Source organism: Gambusia affinis, linkage group LG01 (assembly GCF_019740435.1).
Source record: "Gambusia affinis linkage group LG01, SWU_Gaff_1.0, whole genome shotgun sequence".
Taxonomy (NCBI): Eukaryota; Metazoa; Chordata; class Actinopteri; order Cyprinodontiformes; family Poeciliidae; genus Gambusia; species Gambusia affinis.
The window spans coordinates 5,003,689-5,028,758 of NC_057868.1; the positions used below are offsets into that span (position 1 = coordinate 5,003,689).

The 25,070-nt window shown below is 37.4% G+C and overlaps 2 protein-coding genes across 6 annotated transcripts; one reads left to right on the forward strand and one right to left on the reverse strand.

Moving 5' to 3' along the window:
* Nucleotides 1–842: 842 nt before the first annotated feature.
* Nucleotides 843–19,415, forward strand: LOC122827938 (carcinoembryonic antigen-related cell adhesion molecule 5-like). 5 transcript variants are annotated; one of them, XM_044111082.1, is made up of 22 exons: nucleotides 843–938; nucleotides 1,399–1,550; nucleotides 1,633–1,725; nucleotides 1,827–1,862; nucleotides 2,572–2,619; nucleotides 3,100–3,378; nucleotides 3,489–3,755; nucleotides 4,300–4,566; nucleotides 12,053–12,319; nucleotides 12,649–12,915; nucleotides 13,125–13,394; nucleotides 13,656–13,919; nucleotides 14,703–14,990; nucleotides 15,753–16,016; nucleotides 16,854–17,123; nucleotides 17,202–17,316; nucleotides 17,409–17,566; nucleotides 17,658–17,759; nucleotides 18,114–18,182; nucleotides 18,378–18,437; nucleotides 18,588–18,656; nucleotides 18,742–19,415. In XM_044111082.1, exons 3-22 carry the CDS (start codon nucleotides 1,647–1,649, stop codon nucleotides 18,804–18,806), a joined length of 3,504 nt encoding a protein of 1,167 aa, XP_043967017.1. In that variant the 5' UTR covers nucleotides 843–938; nucleotides 1,399–1,550; nucleotides 1,633–1,646; the 3' UTR covers nucleotides 18,807–19,415. The 5 variants fall into 5 exon arrangements, with proteins under 5 accessions (XP_043967017.1, XP_043967024.1, XP_043967008.1 ...); XM_044111089.1 differs by having other exon boundaries at nucleotides 924–938; nucleotides 1,474–1,550; XM_044111073.1 differs by lacking the exon at nucleotides 843–938 and having other exon boundaries at nucleotides 1,168–1,550.
* On the reverse strand, nucleotides 19,163–23,774 carry apobec2b (apolipoprotein B mRNA editing enzyme, catalytic polypeptide-like 2b). Its single transcript, XM_044111313.1, has 4 exons — nucleotides 22,974–23,774; nucleotides 22,319–22,499; nucleotides 19,546–19,893; nucleotides 19,163–19,455 (listed from the first exon to the last, which is right to left on the reverse strand). The coding sequence occupies exons 1-3, from the start codon at nucleotides 23,369–23,371 to the stop codon at nucleotides 19,552–19,554; spliced, it is 921 nt and encodes a 306-aa protein (XP_043967248.1). The 5' UTR covers nucleotides 23,372–23,774; the 3' UTR covers nucleotides 19,163–19,455; nucleotides 19,546–19,551.
* Between the last annotated feature and the right edge of the window lie 1,296 nt (nucleotides 23,775–25,070).

The window sequence follows — 25,070 nt, forward strand, 5'->3', positions numbered from 1 at the left end:
TAGGTAGTGTAGATCCCATAGATGAAGGATGAAGGATGGTCTGTTCTCGTGTTGAGGTTTAAATGGAAGTAAGTGCTGCTGTTCTTTGCACTACGCAGACAAATCACATGAGAAATAATAAAACGTTTTCTTCAGCAAGCGTGTATCAAATAAATGCATGAGACTAAGGTGTCAACTAGCATGTTTATTTGTTTTTATGTAATTCTATCCTTTCAAAATAATTTTTGTGACTGATAAAGTGGAGTTGCGCACAGGAGCCATGGTGGCCTCAGAAAAGATCAACGACAAAGTTACTGTGCAAACTTAACTTACCATAAACAAATGTCGTGACGAGTGAACGGAGGCTTTACTTACTGGAAACGTAAGTAAATATAAATATGTAAACATGTTCTTCTATTTTTAGCTGTTTTTTTTTCTCTCCAAGCATTGCACCTCTAAATATTACTGACGCAACAGCATACTTTGCTTTTGATTAAACAGAAGTTGTGGTTTTGTCAAAAATACAAAACTTAAACTATAAATTCAAAATGACTTTTTAAAAATAAAATAAAAAAATAAAAAAAACAGAAGTCATCCTGTTAATTATAACAGGATGCTTGAGGATGGAGTTAATACACTTATAAATTATGACCTCAGTCAGCAACATTTCGTACAATAATACCTGATAATTTGGGGAGTGTGACTCACAACGTTTAAACTGTAAAGTATGACTGCAAATTAATAAACTTCCACATCACCAACTGTTTCAGACTAAAACCTCCAATTAGAAAGTGACATGTGCTTTTCTGTGCGACACTGACACCTTGTGGTTCATTGGATAATTGTGTAAATTGACAGAGGAACAGAAACCTGCTACATCCGGACACATCTCAGACAGACAGGAAGTTGTTTTTGAGCAACTTCTGCAGCAAACTAATCAAACGCAACAACACAGCAGGGTAGGTGTTTATAGTACTCCACGTGTACATCAAAAGTAATATAGTTGAACGTGTTACAATAAGAAGTAAGCAAATGTGTGGAGGGTTTTTCTCTTAATCGCACTTATTGGTTCTTCTTTCCGCTAAAGACAAAAAAAAAAAAAAAACTGAAGCGCTGTCTGTGGTTAGTGAGAGAGCTTTTTTTTGTTTGTTTTTTACCCCTGGTTTCCGCTTATACCTAAATTAAGTTGCAGGTACCATGATAAAAAGATCTCTAAAGCTGTACCCAGATTGGTTTTAGAAAATGCTATGGTTTGCTCATCTGATATTTGTTATCAGAATTCATACAAATTGTTTCCACTAAAAGAAATGAATAATGCAACCCAACCTGCTTCTTCAACACTGATGAATAATAAATTCAGCATCAAAATCATCAAAATCATCAAAATGTCAGTTCTTTCAATTCCTCAAACTCTTTCAGTTTTCATCACAAACCAGCGTGTCGAACACTTGGTATTCTGAATGCGGTACGCCAGCACATTTCCTGTTTCTTTAGCAGAGTGAACCAAAAAGAAAAAAAAGAAAAGAAAAGAAAACTAGATGCCAGAGTGACAGGAAAGCTGCTTTCCTGAGGTGAGATCAGAAGTGAAGTTCTTTTTTTTTAATGCACACACCCTTCTCGGGCTGCAAGCTTATTTCCTCTACTTCACTTCAGTGCAGGGCAGTTAAATGACTCAGCTCAGCAAGACAACCTCCACATGTGAGACTCAATGGAAAATGTTGCTTGTTCAGGTCTTAACACTCATATGTAAGTTTTTCAATATTTGAAACAAAAGAATTTATATGGGTAAAGCTTGATAGAGACTATGATTGCATTTTTTTTCTTCTCTCTCTTATGTGATTGAACAGATCTGATCTCTGTCTGTGCAGCTCAAGAAGTAACTGGTAGGAATGAACAATCTGTCTAACTGTACTGCGTTGATCGGATATTTCGACAGCAGTTTAGCATTTTGTTTCTTAAAGCCACTTCCTTTTTCCCTTGTGTTATTGTTTTTTAACTAAAATGCACACAGAATATTCTTTGACTTTGCTCCGCTGTTGTGAACTATTTTATTAAATGTGCATTGTACATTTGATATTTTTAGGTTAGATACTGACCAAAGTAACACTCAGGAACTAAACATGAGGAACATGAAGTACTTTATTGTCATGGGTTTGGCAGTCACAACATTTAGACAGCAGCTACTCTTTGTGCGCTCTGACCTCCCTCATGAAAACCTAATATTCATTATTTATAACATTTTAAGTTGATTTCTAAACCACTTTGTACATTTAGCTTTATAGCTTATGGTAAATATTTAACTGGTTTGACTGAAACCAGTTAATTGTGTTCCTAACCGGTTTCAGGTTTGCCTGTATGTGCAACATAAGTTTTTATTTTCTTTCCTTTTCCATTCCGTTCACATGACTTGAAAAAAACCACGACATTCAAGTAAACTTGATTATTGCAACTAACTCTCAGTACCTTAGCTGTCCATTGCAGTCTTAATTTTCACCACTTACAGGATTTGTTTTTTAAAATCAACCATTCATGTAGGTAAAACCAGAGTCCTGATTTATCCTAAACTTTGACGTCTCCTCTCCCTTCTACTAGCAATCCCAACTTCAGATGAAACCACTTATGTGCCACCAACTACCTACGGTGAGATTTTAAAAACTTATATACTTTTTCAATCTTGCACTTTGCATCAATGATGTGCTGACCTTTCACGTTTTAAATGGCTAAGTTTTAATACATAAAATAAAAAATTGAAAATGTACCGTAATGGTGTCAAATTGACTTTAGCGACACATGGGAAGTGAGAAATGACACACAGGAAATGACACATCGCTGACTAGGTCATCAAAGCTCTGCATCAGAAACGTTGGCTTTCAAATCTGTATGAACAGTTTCTATTGTTTGTAATGCTTTTTCTGCTTGCTCTACCATTATCAACGTAATTTGACTCTTTGTAAGCACGTTAATTATTTATCAACATATAGTATTATTTCACTCTGGAAGTGGTTAAATAATTTTAGCAATGCATTCTGAGTCAATTACAAAATGCAAGGTATTTATTTTTTTCCTTCATTTTTGAGCGCCTTTGAATTTCTTCTTTTGATACGTTTCATTCATTTCCAGATCCTCCTGTGCCTTCTGTGACTTCAGTGCTTTCGGATGTCTACATAAATGAGAAAGTGGTCTTAAAATGTAGTATCAGTAGCAGCTCTGGCTGGACCTTCACCTGGGAGAAAAATGGACAGCGGCTGTCTCAAAATGCAGATTTTTCTTTTCAAGATCAGAATTCGGAGCTTACAATAACTGCAAATAGAAAAGATCTTTCTGGAAGTTACACCTGCAGAGGAGAGAAGCAGGGAAAAGGTAGCAAAACTAGTGAAGCAACTGACGTCAAAGTTAGTGGTGAGTTTTATGTCTCTTACCACTATTTGTGTTAAAGATAATTATTTTTGCTCTTCGTTGCTTCCTTTCAAAGACTCAAAGCTCATTATGACTCTTATCCATTTTTGTAGAGCCACCTGTACCCCTTCTGATCCGGCAGACTGCCTGGACAGATGTGTTTGTAGGTGAAGCAGTGAGTTTTAAATGTGAACCGAACCTCCCTGCTGAATGGAAAATCATCTGGCACAAAAACAATCAGCCTCTGGATAAAGAGGGGCCGTCGCTCCACATTGAGTCAGTTACTGAAAACGACAAAGGAACGTATGTTTGCCAAGCCAAGCTGAAATCCAGACTTTTCAGCTCTGGATTCAGCAACACAACAGATCTAAATGTTAAATGTGAGTTTTCATCATTTATCTATTATTATATCATATTTGCATTAATACAATAATAATAATAATAATAATAATAATAATAATAATAAAAAAACTGTGTCCAGTATTTAAAACATTTTCTCTATCTAAACTTAACAGACATGCCGTATTGTTTAAAACTGGTTATTATGGAGCACCAGGCTCCGTTTTAAGCCTTAGACTTAAAGTAAAACTTTCTACGCCTACCTTTATGTGGTTTCATCAGGAGATACACCATCAATATTCATAGCTATGTTGATGACACACTCCGTGTTGGCGTTTCTCCTATTGACTCTTAATATCCAGTCATGGATGACAGATAATTTTCTTCAGCTCTGTCCCTGCAAAACTGGATTTTGAACGTAGGGGATTTAATACATGAAGCTTTATGTATTAAGTCATCCCTCGTCCCCCCTTTAAACTGTCCTCTATTTAAAATGTTCAATTTTTACTGCTGTCATTTTGAGTACTCTTGTGTCAAAACACTATTTTAAAATTCTTGCTTTTTTTTTTTCTTCTTTCCAAATAGCCAACAATCCAAAGCTCACTCTGAGCAGAAGCCCAGACTTTGACAGATTCTATCCTGAAGAATCAATCAGCTTCACATGTACTGTTGATGTCACCTCTGAATGGAAATATCAGTGGTATAAGGACGGGGAAAAAGTTGCAGACTCCAGCAGTAACACCCATACAATAGCCTCTTTGAAGCCTTCCGACAAGGGACAGTACCACTGCAAAGTCCAGAGAGGCAAAGGCCCATTATACGAGAGTAACGCAGAATCAGTGGAAGTTGCTGGTAAGCTCTCATTTATGCTCAGTTTGTAGTGGGATTAGAATCCTTTCCAAGCAGTGTAATAATTTTGCTAATATTTTTCTTAATTTACAAAACCTTTAAAAAGCAAATGACATGAATGATAATTGTGGAAATATTTATGACAAAGCTCATAGAAGAGATAGAAAAATTCTTGTGAATAATTATATTATAGTGGTCGTCTAATATGTACTGTCAGAATTAGACTACTACTAAAAAATGCTATTACTTTGCCATGCAAAGCAAAGTAAGGCTTTTGCTTATCCTTTCAGTTGTTGGCAAAATATTTGTTAGTAATATTTTTCAGTGGCGTAAATTCCTGCCTGCATGGATGGATTTAAAATACTTAAAATCAAATGTTTACATCTATGTATTTTCTTTTAAAAAAAAAAAAGAAAAAAAAACCAAACAACCAGGCAATTAGTGCTGGAGCAAGTATGAAAGAAAAAAAAGGACGTAAAAGCTAAGAGACATATAGTCAAAGTAAAAAAAAAAAGTCAGGGACAATAAAGTGCGTACAAGTTAGGGAGAGTACTGGCAGTGTTTCTTATTGTTAACCAACTATTAGTTAATATCAGTAACATATGTGGAATCAATAAAAATAAACATTCGCCAATCAACCCCAACAATCAGATTCTACTCCTCAAAAGAGAAATGGACGAAGGATTGCTTGTTCCTGTTACTTTTCATACAGTGAAGTCAGAGCTGGAGGCCAAAAGACAGAAAATGGAACTTTGTGTGTAAAAGGATGAGAGCTGTCAGCAAGAACGGCACTAGTTTTCCTAGAGTCTCATTACTCGTATGCATCACTCCACTACCTGCATTTCTGACTTAAACACCAGTTCTGTCAGGAGGAATGGATGGAAAATTCCAGCAAACTATTGTGAGAAGCTTGTCGAAGCGCACCCAAAATGTTTGCTCCTATTCTTACAGTTTAATGGCAATTCTACCAAATAAAAAAATAAAAAATATTTGCAAACTTCTACAAATAGAAATTCATAAAACAAAATTCCCTTTTTCCTTATTGTGACATTTAGCATTTAGACATAATTTTGGCAGTCCTAAAACAGAAGCTTAGATTGATTTAAAGATGGATCATAAAAAATAAATCAACATTTAAATATGTGGTTTCTATTGGGGTTTTTTTTGTACTAAACACACAAAATTCAAGAGTTAAATTGTACCCATATAAACTGAAATCAAGCACACTATGACTCAAAAAACAGACAGTGAAACCGTCCTACAACCACATTACATTGTGCACAATCTTTTTAAATGATTATTTCTGAAAATACTTTTGGTAGTACCTCTTTCTGCTCGTTGTTGCTATGACATAACCCAAACATGTCATAGCAACATGCTTTCTGAGCATGTTGGTTTCTTGACAACCGTAGCGTAAGACTTGAAACACTGCAGCCCACACTCGGCTCTAACCCACAGAGTTACTTGTTCAAAGGTGAGAAATAGATTCGGAGAGTGTGTCAGCATTGCAATTCAACACCACTTGATGGTATAAGGATGTATCCAAAACAAGTAAGAGAGAACGTACGTGTGCGAATTGCGACGATATAAAGCAGTGAATACTCTGAACAGACATTCATGTTAGATGGCAAACCGTGGTAGAAAATCTAACCTTTGGATATGTATTTGCACGGGTATTTTCAAGACTATGACGAAGATGTGATCATTATTTTTCCAAAGTAAGGTTGTTGGATGAAAACCAGTCTCATATCCACTCGAAAATAAATATTGAGAACTCTGGATGCACTCAATAAAATTAAATATCCTTGACAAGCTAATTAATTGTAGTTTTTCAATTGCAAGAATTAAACTAATCTCTGCAATATAGATCAAATATAGACAGATCTTCAAAGTATTTATTTTGGCAAATTTTGATACCTGTGACTTACGGCTGGTGAAAGCTCAGTCTCTCGGACAGTTAGTATAACGCAAATAAAAAACAGTGTTGCCCTGCAATGGACTGGCAGATGTACTCTGCCTCTCACACAATAACCACTGGAGATGAGCACCAACTCCCACCCGACCAAACATTTTACCCTGCAGGTCAACATTTCTGAGTTGAAGATAGACCCAATTTTCAGTTTTAACAAAAAAACAAAAATGTCCTGGTGGGTCAAACTCTATGTTTCTTGAATTTGGTAACAAAGCACATCAATTAAATTCAATTGCCTCACTTAGCCTTCGGGCCACACTGTGTTCACTGCTGGCCTACACTGTTAGACTTTTTATTGTAATTTTACAGTACCTTACTGGCAACACTGTTGCCAGTAAGTTACTGTAGAATGGTAATTACAGTAACTTACTGGCAACAGTGTTGCCAGTAAGTTGCCAGCAAGGTACTGTAATTACCATTCTACAGTACCTTACTGGCAACAGTGTTGCCAGTAAGGTACTGTAATCACCATTCTACAGTAACTTACTGGCAACTTACTGGCAACAGTGTTGCCAGTAAGGTACTGTAATCCCCATTCTACAGTAACTTACTGGCAACAGTGTTGCCAGTAAGGTACTGTAATCACCATTCTACAGTAACTTACTGGCGACTTACTGGCAACAGTGTTGCCAGTAAGTTACTGTAATCACCATTCTACGGTAACTTACTGGCAACTTACTGGCAACAGTGTTGCCAGTAAGTTACTGTAATCACCATTCTACGGTAACTTGCTGGCAACTTACTGGCAACAGTGTTGCCAGTAAGTTACTGTAATCACCATTCTACAGTACCTTTACTGTTATGATATTTCACAGTTAATTTTTACTGTGAGTGTGCTTTGCAGTTATAACTGCTTTACTGTAAATGTAGTTTATAGCATAAAACTGTAAATGTATTTTATAGTAAAGCTGGTCTACTGTAAACTTGTTTCACAACATAATGTCAGTTTTACTGTAAATTAAAGTTTACATTTTTTAATACAAGAATATTTTACCATAAACCTAAAAGTTTCACAAAAGAAATTTTAGTCCAAGTACTGTGAATAAAAACAGGTATTTATTTTCAGCAGATTTGTTGAAATAAAATCCATTTATATATTCGCAATGTCATAAAGAACAAAGTCACAATATAATATACAATGTGCTATAAAACAACAAAACCATAGAACACACTACAGGTCATGTCAATATTTTTATGGCACATGTATGTAGCAACATGAACATGTGTGCATCAAGTACCAGCCATAAACTATTAAAGACTGACTTTAAAAAATATATAGAATATACTTCATTTAAAAAACCAGCAGAGGCTGCATTGTCAGAAAGCAGTTAACAGTAGCTTAAATGTGCTCTGTTACACAATACATCACAATAACAGTGCAAGTGCGATAATGTACTATATGGTAGGCATTCATATCAATAAATATTGTTATATCAGATGCATTTCCTACATTAGAAGAACTTTTATTCCATTTGTCAAACAAAATCAGTGGGATCCATCTTGTGGAAGCTGAACTGTAAAGAATAAGACAGACAATGTGGGAGGTCATGAGATGGTCAGGAAGTTATCTACATTTTCAAATCGACAGGAAGGCTGACAAATTAAGCTGACTGACAATGTCCAAATGCATAAAATCATTGGCATAAAGCAGCATTAAGTTGATAATTTGTTTAAAAAAAAAAAATCAATTACACTGAAGTGATAATAGAAGCTGCATAAAGAATGTGCAGGACTGGCTTCACTTCAGGTTTTTGGATTGTTTATGGCAAAAGCAGTCAGTCAGTGGTCACTAATTCAAAAGATTATGTACTGTATTGAGACTCCTGCAAATGTCCCCAAGGAGACGATGAAGTACAACATGTCATAACAATCTTTAAGTCATTTTGTTGGTGCTGATGGATTACTGCAAAGGTGTGCCTAATAAACTGAAAACTGCATAGTATAAAAAAAACACCTCAATTAAACGACTACACACTTAAACATTTCTGTGATTTAGTAAGAGATGCAGCGACATCCACTTTTTACCACGGACACAGAAAAGATGCAGGCTACTCTAAAGGGCTATTGTGTAGGAATCACATGCCATTTATAAATAATCATTAAAATCATATTAAAAAGGCTAAAGTAAAGTCAGAACATGCAAGATAGGAGGAAAAGACAATAAAATAATAAACATTTGGTAAAATGCTTACCTAGTTGGAAGTCCTCTATTCAAATTCAGCGAGTCATTTGAGGAAGGTGTTGATCCGGGAGTTGACACTGACTACTTTCCTCTTGACAAGACTTCCCATCTTGCAGCTTGTACTGACTTTGGCTGTGCATTTGGTATCAACATCTGGATTGATCCTCACAAAGAATCTTTTAACAGAAATAAAATATATTAATTGTATTTTTTAAAATGAAGACATACAATACAGCAATCAGCTATGGTTCTTCATCATCAGTCAAACTGTCATTAAATTTAATTCATAAATGGCTTGGTGTAGAGTACTTACAGTTGTATCATCTCCAGCGTGGTGGATGCTGACTCCTGATACTCCAGATTGAAGTCATAATATGACCCAAAAAAGACAGCAAGGACACTGGCAAAGTCATGTAGTTGCTCAGGTTCGAAAAATACCTTCTTCTCCATACTGACCATCCACCAGGTTGCAGACATCAAGCTATTTCCTAAAATAGACAAACCCTTGTCAAGCTAATGCTAGTGAGTAAAAGTACAGACTACCATAACTATTACATACATTGCTACAAAAAAATTATAGTGATAGAAAATATTCCTCTTACCAAGCATGATTACCCTTGGTGTTGTAGGTAAGGTCATTTCCATCTCAACAGACATCTTGGTGGAAGATACCTTTGAAACATAAAAGGAAAACTCTTAAATATGAATTACTGGTAGTAATTTATATTTAAAGGGCCAGTTCACCCAGATTATAACAGGTTTTTGAGAACCTCACCCCAGAGACTAGACTAGACTTTACCCCTACATCCTGCTACCACTCTGAAACAACGGATGTGAATGACAGTTTGTGAGGCTAAATGAATTTTTTAAAGCATTACATTCCACAAATACAGTATCTGAATGGCTAAGTACAATATGGGTTAACAAAATGTTTGTAATTTGGGTGAATTGATCCCTTTAACAAATTAATTGAACAATTCTGATTTAAGATGTGTGTTTTAAGTTAAGAGTCGATATAAAATTACATCAACCAAGATGAAGATTGAGTCCTCTTTTTCTTCTAAATGTTTTCTTTTTCTCTGACGGAAGTAGGACATTGCTCTATTCCACAACAAAACCGATAATTAGCTGTGTGTTGATGTTTCTTCACATGAGTACAAAATTCTCTAAATTCTGAAGTACAAATGCTGCAGAATTTACACCTGTACATAATTGCACCTGTTAGTACTGACTTAACTTTAAATTTGCAAGAGCATGGTTTAAACAGGTGAACAGTCCTTATATGGAACCAGGGTTGGAAATTAACTTTTTTGTCCACCTGCCACTGTGGCTGAACCAACTCAAAAAATAACAGAAACCACTTGAATGTTTTCCACCTTTGTCCTCATTTACAGACTCTTATACACTATGTTGGAGATGTAATGATACTTTAGCAGGCTAACTAGCTGTAGCAAGCTCAAAGTTATAGATTAGGTTAGCTGCTCCTCTACATTTCCAGATTATTTTGTGGCTTCAAATATGTTTGAAGAGCTGTCTTTTTACCTGTTGTCTTGTCTTTTCAAGAGTTGAAACTATGTTAGCACTCAGCAGGACAAAACTGCACAGCCACTTGGAGGGAAAAAGCTTGGGAGTTAAAAAAAGTCATCTGACCAAAGAAAAAAAAGAACAACGTTAGAATTCATCCTTGTTGACCTAGCTAATCTGCACTCTTAACATTTGCAAGGTCATGGTTTAAACAAATGAACAGTTAGATGTATTTTTAAAAAAAGGGGGGGATCAATTATCAGTTAACGTTATATTGTTCGACAAAGGATGTAACAACAATGCTAACAGACACTCAGCACTGAGCTTATCTCAACCCAAAGCTAGTCGCTCGAGGAAGATTTAGCGGCAAAAGCCAAGCTAAAACCTTCGGTAAAATTAGCACCTTAGCTAACGTTAATTCCGAACCAGCTCAAAAAATAACACCATCATATTTTTCTATCTTTCACCTCATGCTAAGTTATAGCATTATAGCATGATGCTATAAGTTACGTTAGCTCCATCTAAAATATACATTGGCTTCAAACAGTTTTCTAAGTGTTTTTTTACCTGTCTTGCGAAGAGCTGAAGCAGTGTGAGCCCACAGCGACAGAGCTGCACTTGCACTTGGACGGAAAAAGCTTCGGAGTTTAAAACAAACGTCATCAGAAAAACGTTGGAAGCGAAGCCACCCTTGATGACGTAGCTAGATAAACTGCATATTAATGTTAGCTAGGATGTGAAAAAAACAAAAATACATGCTCTCTTTCTGCCTTAAAATATGTTAACCACTAAAGGAGTAAAAATACAGAAACAGAGAACCACGATGAAACATCTATGATGACCGTTGGAAATCAAATAGAATTCTTACATGGCCAGCGCAAAGACATTATTAGTACAGTACCACTACTGTAATGTGTAAACAGTAAATTACAACTTCAAAACATACAGTAAGTTACTGTAATGCTATGTACTATACCCATAATGCAATGCAAATTACAGTAACTAATTGTAAAGATGTTTTATGTTAGTTTACTGGGCATTTTATGTATTTAGCTAAAAAATACAGTAAAGGCTAACAGTGCAAGATATTATAAATACAGTACCACTACTGCAATGTGTAAACAGTAAATTACTGCAACTTCAAAACATACAGTAAGTTACTGTAATACTATGTCCTTTACCCATAATGCAATGCAAATTACAGTAACTAATTGTAAAGATGTTTTATGTTAGTTTTACTGGGCATTTTGCGGTATTTAGCTGTAGAAAATACAGCAAAGGCTAACAGTGACACAGTCATGGGGAAGACGGCTGACTCAACGGTTCTGCAGCAGACGGTGCATAGGCACTCTCCACTGGGAGGTTAAGCCACTAAAGGTCATTGGTAAAAAAAAAAAAAGATGGCTATTGACAGAGTTTTGTATTCAAGTATAGTAATGGGCAGCTGAGTGTAGTGAGGATAGGCAGTAGCAGTAACAACAGGATCATGCAGCAAAGCCAATTCAAATGTTTCCAGGATATTTGCAATTTGTTTATCACAGAAAGAGTCAGTGAATTAAGTGAATTGTTCTGTGCCATCAGAATGTCAGAAGCATATTGGAATCGGCATTTTGTTCAAAAATCAAGCCACAGAATCAAAGATGAAGTCCAGGGTCAAAGGTTTTTGAGCCTTGTTTTAAAGGAACTCAGTCTCTCAGCTGTTTTATTTATTTAGGTTCACCTGTATAGTACAATTTAGTTCACTCTTTGTTCAGTAAGTAGTAGTTGTTATGTTGATGAAATTTTCCTTATTCTTTCTTTCTTCTGAACAGACAACAAGCCCAAACCTGTTCTAGGCAGAAGTCCAACCTTCCCTACAATGTACCCTGGAGAATCGATCAGCTTCACATGTACTGTTGATATGCAGTCTGGATGGAAATATCAGTGGTATAAGGACGGGGGGAAAGTCGCAGACTCCAGCAGTAACACCCATAAAATAGCCTCTCTGAAGCCTTCCGACAAGGGACAGTACCACTGCAAAGTCCAGAGAGGCAAAGGCCCATTATACGAGAGTAACACAGAATCAGTGGAAGTTGCTGGTAAGCTCTCATTTATGCTCAGTTTGTAGTGGGATTAGAATCCTTTCCAAGCAGTGTAATAATTTTGCTAATATTTTTCTTAATTTACAGAACCTTTAAAAAGCAAATGACATGAATGATAATTGTGGAAATATTTATGACAAAGCTCATAGAAGAGATAGAAAAACTCTTGTGAATAATTACATTATATTGGTCGTCTAATATGTACTGTCAGAATTAGACTACTACTAAAAAATGCTATTACTTTGCCATGCAAAGCAAAGTAAGGCTTTTGCTTATCCTTTCAGTTGTTGATGAAATTTTCCTTATTCTTTCTTTCTTCTGAACAGACAACAAGCCCAAACCTGATCTTACCAGAAGTCCAACCTTCCCTACAATGTACCCTGGAGAATCGATCAACTTCACATGTACTGTTGATATGCAGTCTGGATGGGAATATGAGTGGTATCATAGAGATGTCAAAAATCCATCACTCAGCAGTAAAACAATTACAATAGGTTCTGTGACCCATGGTGACAAAGGAGACTACCGATGCCTTGCTAAGAGAGACCAGCTGAAAACAGATCAGAGTGACCCTGTTTCCCTGGAAGTCTCTGGTAAGCACATTATTATATACATCCTCTGTCACTAGACAAATTTAATGCATGCAACTGTACCAATACAACATCGATATGGTTTCAATTGTAGTGGTACCTTCCCCTAAATATTTCATGCGTAGCTAAGCAGTAATAAGGTAAACATTTTATCACTGAAACTTCAAAATAAATCTTAATTTGAAGAATGTTTTTGTGACACGTTCTTGCAGACCCACCAACGCCAATCCTGAAGCTGCTGAGCCCCTGGTCAGACGTTTTTGAGAATGAGGTCTTGAAGTTTAGCTGTGACGTGAGCAGTTCTGAGTGGACCTTCACGTGGCACAAAAATCAGAACCTAATTGCCGATGAAAAAGGGTCGGTGCTCAACAACGCAGCTGCCAAAGTGAGCGACGGAGGGCAGTACTCCTGCAAAGCTCACCATAAGGACAGAAGAGGAGTCAGCTCTGCATTCAGCAACACATCTACTGTGTCCGTTTATGGTACGTTTTAAAGCATTTATAACATTACACAGATCTAACTTTACATTTAGTATTTTTTACAATGTTGGATCTGATTTCTTTACATTAGAAATAATATTTCCGTAAAAGTCGAGCTCTTGGAGCTTCTCATTTAATTTTTCATAAAGTCAAACCAAAGAAAGAAAAACAAAGAAATGCACTAAATTGCATCAACTTGCTACATCATCACCCTTTTTGTGCACAGTAGCAGTAACATATTCTGTATTGTCTTTCTTTCTATAGACAAGTTACCAACACCCACATTAAGCAGAGATCCGATGTTTACCCCCATGTTTATTGGAGAAACTGTGAAATTAAAATGCGCAGTAGATGTTTCTTCTGGCTGGAGTTATCATTGGTACAAAGATGGAAGCAATCTGAACAAACCTGGCAAAGAGTTAAGCATAGAGCTGAAACTTTCTGATAAAGGAGGATATTCTTGCGAAGCCAAAAGAGGTGAAAAAACATCAACAGGACGTAGTAAGGAAACACAACTGGATGTTCGAGGTAGGTCAATAGAGGCAAAAAGCCCACTGATTCTTTTAAAGTTTTAATGTTGCCATTTTGAATTTTTTCAAGCCCCCCCGAGAGGCTGTTTTAGTTTTAGTAAACCATAGAGTTTCCGCTTTTCATACCTTCTGAATACGATGAAACAGGATGTTGTGGTGTGAGCTTTATTCTCAGAGGAACGCCTCAGAGTGTGCAGTGAATGTGTGTAGGTGGAGTTCTTTAGGAAAGATTAGGTGATGTGTCGTCAGGCTTGAAGTCACAGGACTTATCATAGAAACGGAAATTGTGAGATATTTGAGATAGCAAACGGGTGAAAATGTTTAGAAAAAGTGATAAAGCACATAATGATGCAATTATATAAAAGTTGTAATTTGTTTATAATAGTTGCGATAAAAAGCACCGTTTTGTATCACAAGTTTAACAAAAATATACTCCATTGCACTTTCCTAAGGATATAATAAGCCTGTTATTGCAAATCAGCTTATTGTACATTTTAGATATATGTATAAGGACCAATGACTGAACAAAATGTACAAACTTACTAACATCTAAATGTAACGTGAAACCCTTGAGGTAGGAAACTGAGATTACTAAGGATCAAGGAAGAATTGATAGCTCTGAATATATGCATTTTTATCACTTCTATTTTCATTAGGAACGGAAAGGTTCACAGAACAACACGTCTGGCCTAATTACACAAACCAAATGAAGTGAAATATTTTTCTTTCAATCACCACAAACAGGATGTCAAAAACGGTTAATGTATGTCTTTGTGGTTAGAAATTCCTGTTCCATTACTGAGTCACAAAACACAGTGGCTGGATGTGTTCCCCGCCGAGAGCGTGCAGCTGAGCTGTCGGATGGAGGGGAGTTCCGGCTGGACGTTCATATGGTACAAAGATTTAAAGGAATATCGTGAAGGAAATGTCATCGACAGTGAAGCGGAAAGCATTCTTTCCATCAGTCAAGCTTCACACTCACACCGTGGAAAATACCTCTGCTCAGGAAGACTGAAGGGCAGGTCTGTCAGCAGCACCAGGAGCTCTCCACTTGAGCTTCAAGTCTACGGTGAGATGTCTGCTCTTGAAGCCACTTGTGATGTCATTGTATGAGAAGTTATAAAAGTGACTTTGGCAGGTTAAGAAAAGTAATTTTAAGGAATTAGATGAACATTTTTTTTAAATATCTCTATTTTTGTCATGAACCAAGACGGTTATCAGCATCTAACCTCATAAAACCTGTATGAAAATATTTAAACAGTAGAAAAATGTGATCAATCATTAAACAATGCAATTATATAAGAGTTTTGATTAACAACAGAGTTTCTGCAGGTTTTAATAATTCAACTTAATAGTTTTCAAAACACTATATCTGAGGTGGAAAACTAACAAAAAACACACAACCGTAATACAGCCTCTGTGTATTAACCATCTTTCCTCCCTCCTTCAACAGAGGGAGGAAAGATGGTGAACGGAAAAATCGGAATTATGGAAGAAAATTTGTAGGATGACTTGACAATGAGTGGGAGATTTATTTCTAGCATCCAAAACACCATAATGTTTATATGCAGTTACTTTAATATATCAGAAAGGCTCAGTCAAAGTCTAAACCAAAGATCAATTGAGAATCATTGGTGACCAATGATCATAGATCCTCCCCATTCTGTCTGAGCTTGAACTATTATGCAAAGACCTGACAGAAATGTACAGAAAAAAAAGATTAACTAAATTGCATCAAATTGCTACATCAAATAAAAAGTCGCTGATTCTGGTGTCACTTTTTTTGTGCACAGTAGCAGTAACATATTCTGTATTGTCTTTCTTTCTATAGACAAGTTGCCAACACCCACATTAAGCAGAGATCCGATGTTTACCCCCATGTTTATTGGAGAAACTGTGAAATTAAAATGCACAGTAGATGTTTCTTCTGGCTGGAGTTATCATTGGTACAAAGATGGAAGCAATCTGAACAAACCTGGCAAAGAGTTAAGCTTAGACCTGAAACTTTCTGATAAAGGAGGATATTCTTGCGAAGCCAAAAGAGGTGATAAAACATCAACAGGACATAGTAAGGAAACACAACTGGATGTTCGAGGTAGGTCAATAGAGGTGAAAACCCCATTGTTTCTTTTAAAGTTTTAATGTTGTCATTTTTAATTTTGCCTTATTGAGATCCCAAATGGCTGGTTTACCTTTAGAAAATCATAGAGTTTCTGCTTTTCATGCGTTCTTGGTATGTCGATCCATGATGTTGTGGCATAAGCATAATTCTCTAAAGAACACCTCAGTGTGTGTGTGTTGGTGCAGTTTTTAGGAAATATTAGGTGGTGTGTCTTCAGGCTTGAAATCACAGGATTTAAGTCATAGAAACAATTAACACACCATGGTAATATGTAGTGAACATAGTATCAAACTGAGGGAATGTCTTTTTTTAGCAGAGGAAATAAATTTGAATGATGAAAATGGATGAGCTACACACATGGGAATTATGGAAGAAAATGTGTAGGAGGCTGCAGAGATTTAATTTCTAGCTTCATAGATGTCCAAAGAACCAAAATGATGGCAAATGTTTTAATCCAATAACTTTGATATGTCAGAAAGACTAAGTCAAAGTCTAAACCAAAGATCAATTGAGAATCTGTGGTGACTGATGCTCATCGATGCTCTCCCCTCTTGACTGAGCTTGAACTACTATGCAAAGAAGAAGAAAATCCTTGAAAACATTTGTGACTGTATTGGACTGAAAGGTGACTCAACAATTGCTGTGTCAAACAGATTTTTCAGATTTTTGTCAGCTTTTTATTTTCCCTTAAAGTAGAACCTTTTTTGTTTTGTAAATTAATGTAAATTTAGCAGTAAGGTACCCACACTCCTATACAAGTTATTCCTCCTGCTATTTTACATCTTCTTTGCTATTATTGTGAAATTTCAGATGGGAAACCAACAGTCACACTGCTGCAGGATCCCTCAGATAAGTTGATGCACACCAGTGATTTGATTTCCTTCACCTGTCATGTCAATGTCTCCTCTGGATGGAAATACATATGGTACAAAGATAACAAACAATTCAAGTCATCTGGAAACAGTCACCAAATTGCTTCTGCTAAGACGTCAGACAGTGGATCATATAGATGCCAAGTTGAAAGGAAAACAACAAAAACATTTTCCTCAGACAGTCGGGATGTAGAACTGACCATTAAAGGTGTGTTTTAATCTTGATTCTTTAGCTTACTGTATTGTTAAACATGTTATATCACATCTATGACTGGATTTGTTGCAGAGCGCCCAAAGGCCAATATAGTCCTCTTAACTACTTGGTCTGAGGTATTTTCCACTGACAGCTTAAAGCTAGAATGTGACGTGATGGGCAGTTCAGACTCGTGGAACTATACATGGTAATGATACAAATAAATAAATGTTCTGTATTTATTGGTATTGTTTAAAATGCATTTCCATTGTAACAAAGTCTCTAAAATGACTGCCACAGGTATAAAGAGGACATTAATGTCAGTCGGTCGCTCTCATCGACATATAAGGTCACGCCACATGATGACCCAGAGCAGAGCTCATACACTTGTGAGGGCATTCGCACCGAGAGACCAATGTATTCTCAACGCAGTGACTCCTACAGAACCAAGAACCTCCGTGAGTACACCTCACTCATTGACTTTCACCTTGAAATATTTGATCCCTTGTCTTTTTTTTTTATTCATTGTTTGTTGTTTGCAATTTGTAGTTTTAAAGAGGAGGATCCTTCTTTCCATCTCTGGCTGTCTTTTCTTTGGCATCATAGCTGTTTTCATCGGATGTGTTGCCCTAAGAATCTTTCGTAAACCAGGTTTGGGATTTTTACGTTTACAATTTCTTAATGTCCAGTATATTGACTTAGTTATCACTAATTCCTTTCAGCTTTTTTAGCTGTATTGAACATAAACCAGCCACAGCTCATGTACCCGATCAGTCAGGCCAGTGTGGCCGACTGATCAAACAGAAACCACTTCAGACTAAAACGCTTTTATTAAGCTATGCGTTAACATAGCTTGAACATCACAAATGAAGCCAACGTAGCTGCTGGTGAAGGTCAATAGTTATTTAAAATGTATATGATGCCAATTTCTGGTAAGAAGTGGCAAATAAAAGGCTCTAGGCTTTTTTTTTAAATTACTTTTAATTTCTTGTTATTGTCACACAGTTGTTGCAGATGACAAGCAAGAGGAGACCAGTCTGTTTCTCACCATGGCCCAGTTAAAGGACCGGAATGGTAGGTAGAGCCCACATTGTGTGGTTTGGTGTGTGGTTTCTGAATGTGCTACATATTGCCCTGCAGATGATTTTAGTTCAAGATTATTTTTTTAAAAGGGATTTTGGAACCATCAGCTCACATATTTAAGTTTATGTCATACTGGAATGCGTCTTAAACGTTTAGGTTTCAATTCCTTCCCATCTTCTGCTACAGATGCACCATGTCCTCTGGTGGAGTACATCACTGATGCAGATGTGAATCCACCTGTCAAAGGTAGTATAAAGATCTGATGTTTTGCAGATTAATCTAGACTATAAAAACCAGCAAATACCAAGAAGAGGACAGATTATTTTTCTTCTTTGGTTGCTAAAACGAGTTTCTCACTTCATTGCTAATGATTACTATCTTTTATCTGGTGTGAAGAAGGGGAGGAGAATGGCACAAGCTGCAGTGAAGCAACATCTCTCCCAATAACAACGCCGGATGAACAAGGTATTTCTTTGTAAACTACAAAACAACACTCTAATAAGACAGCCCAAAACATTTCTCACCCGTCTTTCTGCACCTTTGTTTTCAGCTGCGACAGCCAACGGGAAAGAGGCAACAGAGAATGGTGGCGGGATGGTTTCTTTTCTGCAGTGAATTACTAGAGACGACCCTAAATTGTTGTTCTCTGGTAGTTATGCATATTTGAGAGACAACTGCACAGCATGTGGCTTGTCAAGCTCAGCTTAACAAAACGTCTCTTGTCATGACTTTCGAGCTAACAAACTAGTGATTTATCTATATGACATGAAAAGGTGTAAATAAGATGATCAGGCAAATGGATTTATTTAATGGTCAGCACTTTCAGATTTGGCAAATGAAACTGTAGATTTCTTTTTTATTTTACATAAATAACCTAGTAAAAAAAATGTAGAGTTGTTAGAGATTTTTAGTGCATCGTTGTTTCTTTCAGTTCATGCTTCAGTTCTCTAAACAAACACCAGATGTCAGTGTAACTTCTTCCAGTTTTGTTTTTAATATTTGTAACCGTTCATGACTGAATGTATTTTTGCATTGCTTTGCTCTTTTAAAAGCGACTCGTTGCATCGTGTTTGATATATTTATCTACAAATCGTGTACCTTCATGTATTCATTTTTAAAAATAAGAAGTAGAAAACGTTGCCACAAGTGCTCATTCTGTGAAAAATGTATCCGCAGCGTCAAATGTGACAGCAAAAAAATGAAATAAAAACAAACAAAAACGAAGTGATGGTTTCACAAGCAGGTTTCTTCAGTCAGGTTGGACCTGCAGACAGTAACAAGACAGGAAATCCACATGGAGTTATTATCCAGATAGACAGTCAAAAAAACAATCAAATTTCATGACATCACTCACACTCATCTACTTGAGGATATCAGTAAGTCTCTCCACATAGTACTCGTAGTTCTCCTGGCAATCCTCCCACGGTGTAAAGCTCTCGCCCTCCTGTTCCACATACATTTCCCAAACATGCTGGAAGTCAATGGGCTTCATCATCCGCAGCTTGCAGCCGGCTCTCACCAGGGCCTTCAGGCCTTCCACTATCTCCGGCTCCTCCCATTCAAAGAGACGGGAGCAGAATATGGAGAGGCGCAGCTTCTTGCGCTGCTGGAGGATGTTGGCCAACTTGGCGGCACAAGCGACGCAGGGGCTGGATGAAACGTACCATGTCACGTCATATTCCTTAGAGGAGTTTGGGAGAACCTGAAAAAATAATCCAGGTTGGGTGTTTGATAACATGAAAATAGAAAAAAAAAAACAACAACATTTGATCTGAGGGTAACGTTTTTAGTACGACTCCAAGGGAGTTAAAAAAAATAAAAGAACACTTCGAACTTTGGATAATTTGGATGATTACAGTTCCAATATTTAATTTGCTTGCAAGGGCAAGTCTTGACTTGCAAAGGCTGGGTCCCTAATTAAAACAACTGGTGCCCGCTGGGAAACACCTGGATGCAGGTTTTCCAGTCTACAGGTGCATCTCAATAAATGAGAATACAATCAAAACATTTCATTCAAAACTTTCAGACTACAAATTAAATGTATATTTTATATAGATTCATTACACAGAGAGTGGCATGGTTACACCAAACATTATTCATACCTTTGGCAGATTTAGATTTAAAGCTTTTTGCATTCAACCAAGAATTTTGTCAGCAAGACAATGGAGAAAGCTCCTTTATCTCTTGTTATTTGAACTAGAACATCCAGATAAAAACTATTTAAACCTTTCTCAATATTCAGTGTAATGGGTATTAGAAAAATCAAATCTTTCTTATAATTATCTATCAGACTCAAGTCAAGACCAGGGCTGGGTGAGTCCAAATAAACAATATTAGACTCAGCTGGTGGTACTAGAAGAAATGTCGGTCTAGTGCAAAGTATGTTCATGCATTAGCATTATAAGAACTTATATTTGGTTTGGGATCTTTCTGCATGCCTCAGTGTGATCTGGCATTGTGGAGATCAACCAAAGGAACTGTTGAGAAGTTAAGGAAGCAAAATATCCCATCAGCTCATCTACACTGTTGGCTTTAGTGTCTCTCGTGTTCCCTTTCACGGTTCTCCTTAAATTCCTGGGTCTCTCCAAAAGGCTGCTCTACTGTTTATTAGTTGACCACTGAGCTGACTTGGAACAGACATTCAAATGATCACTTATTGCGGAAAGTACATGTTGGACCTTGTGCAACTACTTTCAGATTCTGGGAGTTTGATTTCCAAATGAGCAACAGCTTAGATGTTTAGATTGTATCTATGTGTCTATATGAGATGTTTAGAGAGAAAAGGATGCTGAATGTCACAAAAAGAGATTTGCTGTAAGTGCACTGCACAGGTGTGGGAGGGTCATTTTATGGTCTCGCATTACAGATCAAATTTCAGTTTCTTAAATTAGAAAGTCAGGCAAACCATTCAGCTATCAGATTTCCCTTTTTCTGACATGAGATCACATATTTACATTGGGATGTAGACAGTCTCTCAGTTATCCCAGTTGAATATGTGACATTTGACCTGGTGCTCATGTATTTGAGTTCTGCTTTATTAATGCTGCTTTAGGCCTAAACTCACTTGACTAAATTCATGAATTTGATATTATAGTAGAGTGTGTCTTTCCTGCACTTTTGCTTCATGTTTGTGAAGTATCCCCTCAAATGATCTCACTGCCTGACCAAACGTCTTGAGACTGTTTTTGTTCACTGATTAAAACGAGATAACTCTCCTCCTTGTGAAGGCAGAGAATAAAAGAAAATCTTGATTGGATTTAAACTGCTTTTAGTGTCTTTATTTTCTCAACTTTACATAAGTATGCAAGATCAAATTATCCTGAACTGAACTGAACTAGATTGGATTTAATCAAGGGGAGGTTATTGAATTAGGTGGAATTGGATAAAATAAAATTTGATTATTTGTAATATGTATTCATACTTTGTTCAAATCATCAGTTCAAATCATCATATTTTTTCAAATTTATTTAGGAGCCCTGAGATGACTTTTCCTGTCAGATGATGCTATACGAACAAAACTTCAGTTGAATTACTTTCAGGTTTGTTGCACAGGAACATTGTGATGTCAGAAGGCCAAATGGATGAAAATTAAAATATGAATAAAGATTTAAGAATTATCAAAAAAGAAAAAAAAAAACATAATATAAGAAGATATTTACTTCCACAGTAAATATGGCAGTATTTCATATTTACTTCACAGTTCCACAGTTACATATTTATTGTAAGCAAATGTCAGTCACATAGGGTATACTAATGGGAACTAAGTGAAGGTCATGACCAAGCATCTTTGGATGAACAGCAACAAAAAGACAGTGTTACAGATCTAAAAACATTTTTTGAGGACAATTTCCAAAATATATTAGAAAAGTAGAAATATTTTTCATACTGAAATTCGTCCGCAAGGTTCTTAAGCAGGAAAAGCACAATTCGCTTTTGGATTTATTGACATTAAACACCCTACTTGAATTTAAAAAAATGTAAGAAAAATAAGAGATTTTTTTTTTTTACTTATCATACCAAAAAACATTTGTCATTTCTTTCTCCCAACAACTATAAGGGCATCTTGTAGCATTTAGATTTTGCATGCCACTGCAGTGCTAAAGGCCTGCTCTAGAGCTTTTTATCACCTGCTGGAAGAAGGCCTCCTCAGCGTGGGCTGTGGCATGTTCATCCTCCATGTAGCCTTTCAGAGGCTCTGCGTTGCCTCCCGCTGTGTCCACTCTGAAACACAGGAGCGTTTTGTTCCTGCCCGATGAATACTCCACGTTCCTGAACTGAAACTTGAAGTAGAACGGGCTCATTCTCTCCCTGGTAGACAGACAGTAAGAGTTATCACCGCATCGAACACAGTGTGTGTTTGCTCTTCAAAGAATTCACAAGCTACTGGTTCACAATAATACCAGTTCCTTCTGACTGTCGGAGATACATCACTCTGTTATATTGTCACATAAAGTCTTCATCAATATACTAGGTAACTGATTTGTGTGTCACATTCTCTCTTTGCTTTGCTTCATCAATCTGTCATGATGCATACAAACGGCCAGATGGTCTCGCATAAAGATCTACTACTTTGATAATAAAATGTCTCAAACAACAGAGATTGGGGAGCAGATGTTGGGTATAATGATATGGCCAAACTTGGTGTTTGCATGACTCATCTCTATTTTTACTGTTAGGAAGTTAAGAGACAGCAGGTGCAAACAACTCGTATCCCTCCTCAATGAAAAAAAAAACTGTTTCTAAACTAGTAATCAGAATCCTACATCCAGAAATCTTACTCACCCAGTGACAATTTCAAAAGGTGGCAGCTCTATGGGCTGAAACTCTCCATTATCCTCACTGTTATTTGCTGCTGCCCCTGGTGCCCCTTCGCTTTCACCATTTGTCTTCTTCTCGTCGGTCCTCTGCGGCTCTGGGGTGTTCTCTTGCTTTTTGCTGGGCTTGTCTGGAGTTTTTACAGCCTTCTCTTTGGCCTTTTCCTTGTCCTTCTCCTCATTTGCTTTGGTTTCTGGCGCTTTCTCCTTCCTACGAACGCCTAACCGGCTGGTTTTGTCGGCCATGATGGTGTGGAAGTAGGTTAGAGTGTTGGGAAAAGAGACGAGACGACAGAAATAGATAGAGGGAGAGAGTCGGTGCAAGTGGGGTGATAACCCTAGAGCAGTTACAGAAATAGACCCCATTGTGTGCTGAGTCCTAACTCAGCATGTCAAGCATGTGCATGTCTGCTCTGGTGCTGGGGCAGGCAGCTCAGTTAGCTGAGCCCTCTCCACCCCCTTTCCCATGGCCGGGCTAAGAAAAGGCCAAAGGACGGATCACGACAGCGTAATGGTAGGGATTGTATGGTAGGGAGAAGATTTGTTTTTTAATTCAGCCACCTTCCACAGGGTTGCCAAAGCAAACCAAGAAACATACACAAACTCTGTTCCATCTTTAATCCTTCGGCCGTTCTATCTGTCAACAGGCAGGCAACAGGCACGTTATTAATAACATTGCTTGGCTGCACATATGGGGTAACCGGGGTTATTTCGATACCGAGCGCAACTTTTTTCTTGGTGCCAACTCTGAAGTCCCGCAGTGCATCAGGCATTATGGGGGCCACCTAAAGGGCACTAAAAACAGGAGCGTATTTGGAGCAAGGTAGTCTGAATAAACACAATGTGTGTGGAGTGCAGAGTGGTCCTATACGCGTATGTGCCTGTGAGCAATCAATCTATAAAATCACCCCGCATCGGGGGGAGGACCAGTTTATGAGGGTGTGTTTGTGTGTGTGTATATTTGTGCAGATGGAAAATGTCTCCCCGCACTGCAGATATAATAACTTGAGGGGAAAGAGAGAGAGAGAGAGGCAAGAGGAATAAAGCGTGGCGGGGGCAGTTCAATTACAATTTCCTTCCCTCCCTCTGTCTAGCTCTCTGCCAAGTAATTCATTTCTGAGGCAATTACCCATAGGGCTGCATCCCGGCCCTGGTCGCCTAACTCAAATGGATGAGCTGTCACAGCTCAGGGGAGTGAGGGAGGCAGGGAGGGCGCAGGCTGGAGAGATGCTTCAAGCTGCTCCAGATACAATCACAAACAACAACACAGCCAGAGAGGGAGCATTTATACTACATCTCCGACATGAACACAATGACACATCCCATGCACATATCTTGGCTGCCACATCTTCATCTGCAGAGGGCCTCGTGTGGAGGTAATCATTAAGATCGCAGCAACCTCTGATAATAATTATCCGTGAAGGAATTCTTTCTGAAGTGGCTTCTCAGCAGAAACAACAGCAGCTGTACTTTGTACTGAAAACAAAGCTACCGGTACTTCTGCTTGTGGTCACTTTCAAACGTGCTGCTTTTAATCCTTGCTGTACCGGTAACTTAAGAACATCCCTCTTTTAGCAGGGCCCATTTGTGTGCCTACCTGATGGTGAGAAGAAAGCTGATCTGTTGGCTGTTACAGCCGCCTGCCTGCTGACTCAAGTTTTATTTTAAAGGCACTATTACAATTACCTTGCCTCCCCACCGGCCCATCCCCGAATAAAGGATAACACACTCTGATACAGTCAGGGCTCTTCAAAGCAGACGTGAAACCATTGCTGTAACATGATTCAAAGCAAAGCCTGTTTTAGAATAAAACAGAAAGAATAAATTGGAGCATACCTACATTCTTATATGTTTAAACATTTAAAAACTCTTAATTCTACTTTTATTTAATAGTTTTGACAAAAACATACCTCCATGTTTAAAACTGAAATTCCTTTATTCTGATATCCTGGTGTTAAGGTTTACAGTAATTGAGCGAAAGAATGAGGAGATGTATATTTTGATTTGCAGTGAATGTAATCCTTCTCAGATGACAATGAAGCAAAGACCGGCAGCCAGTAGAGTA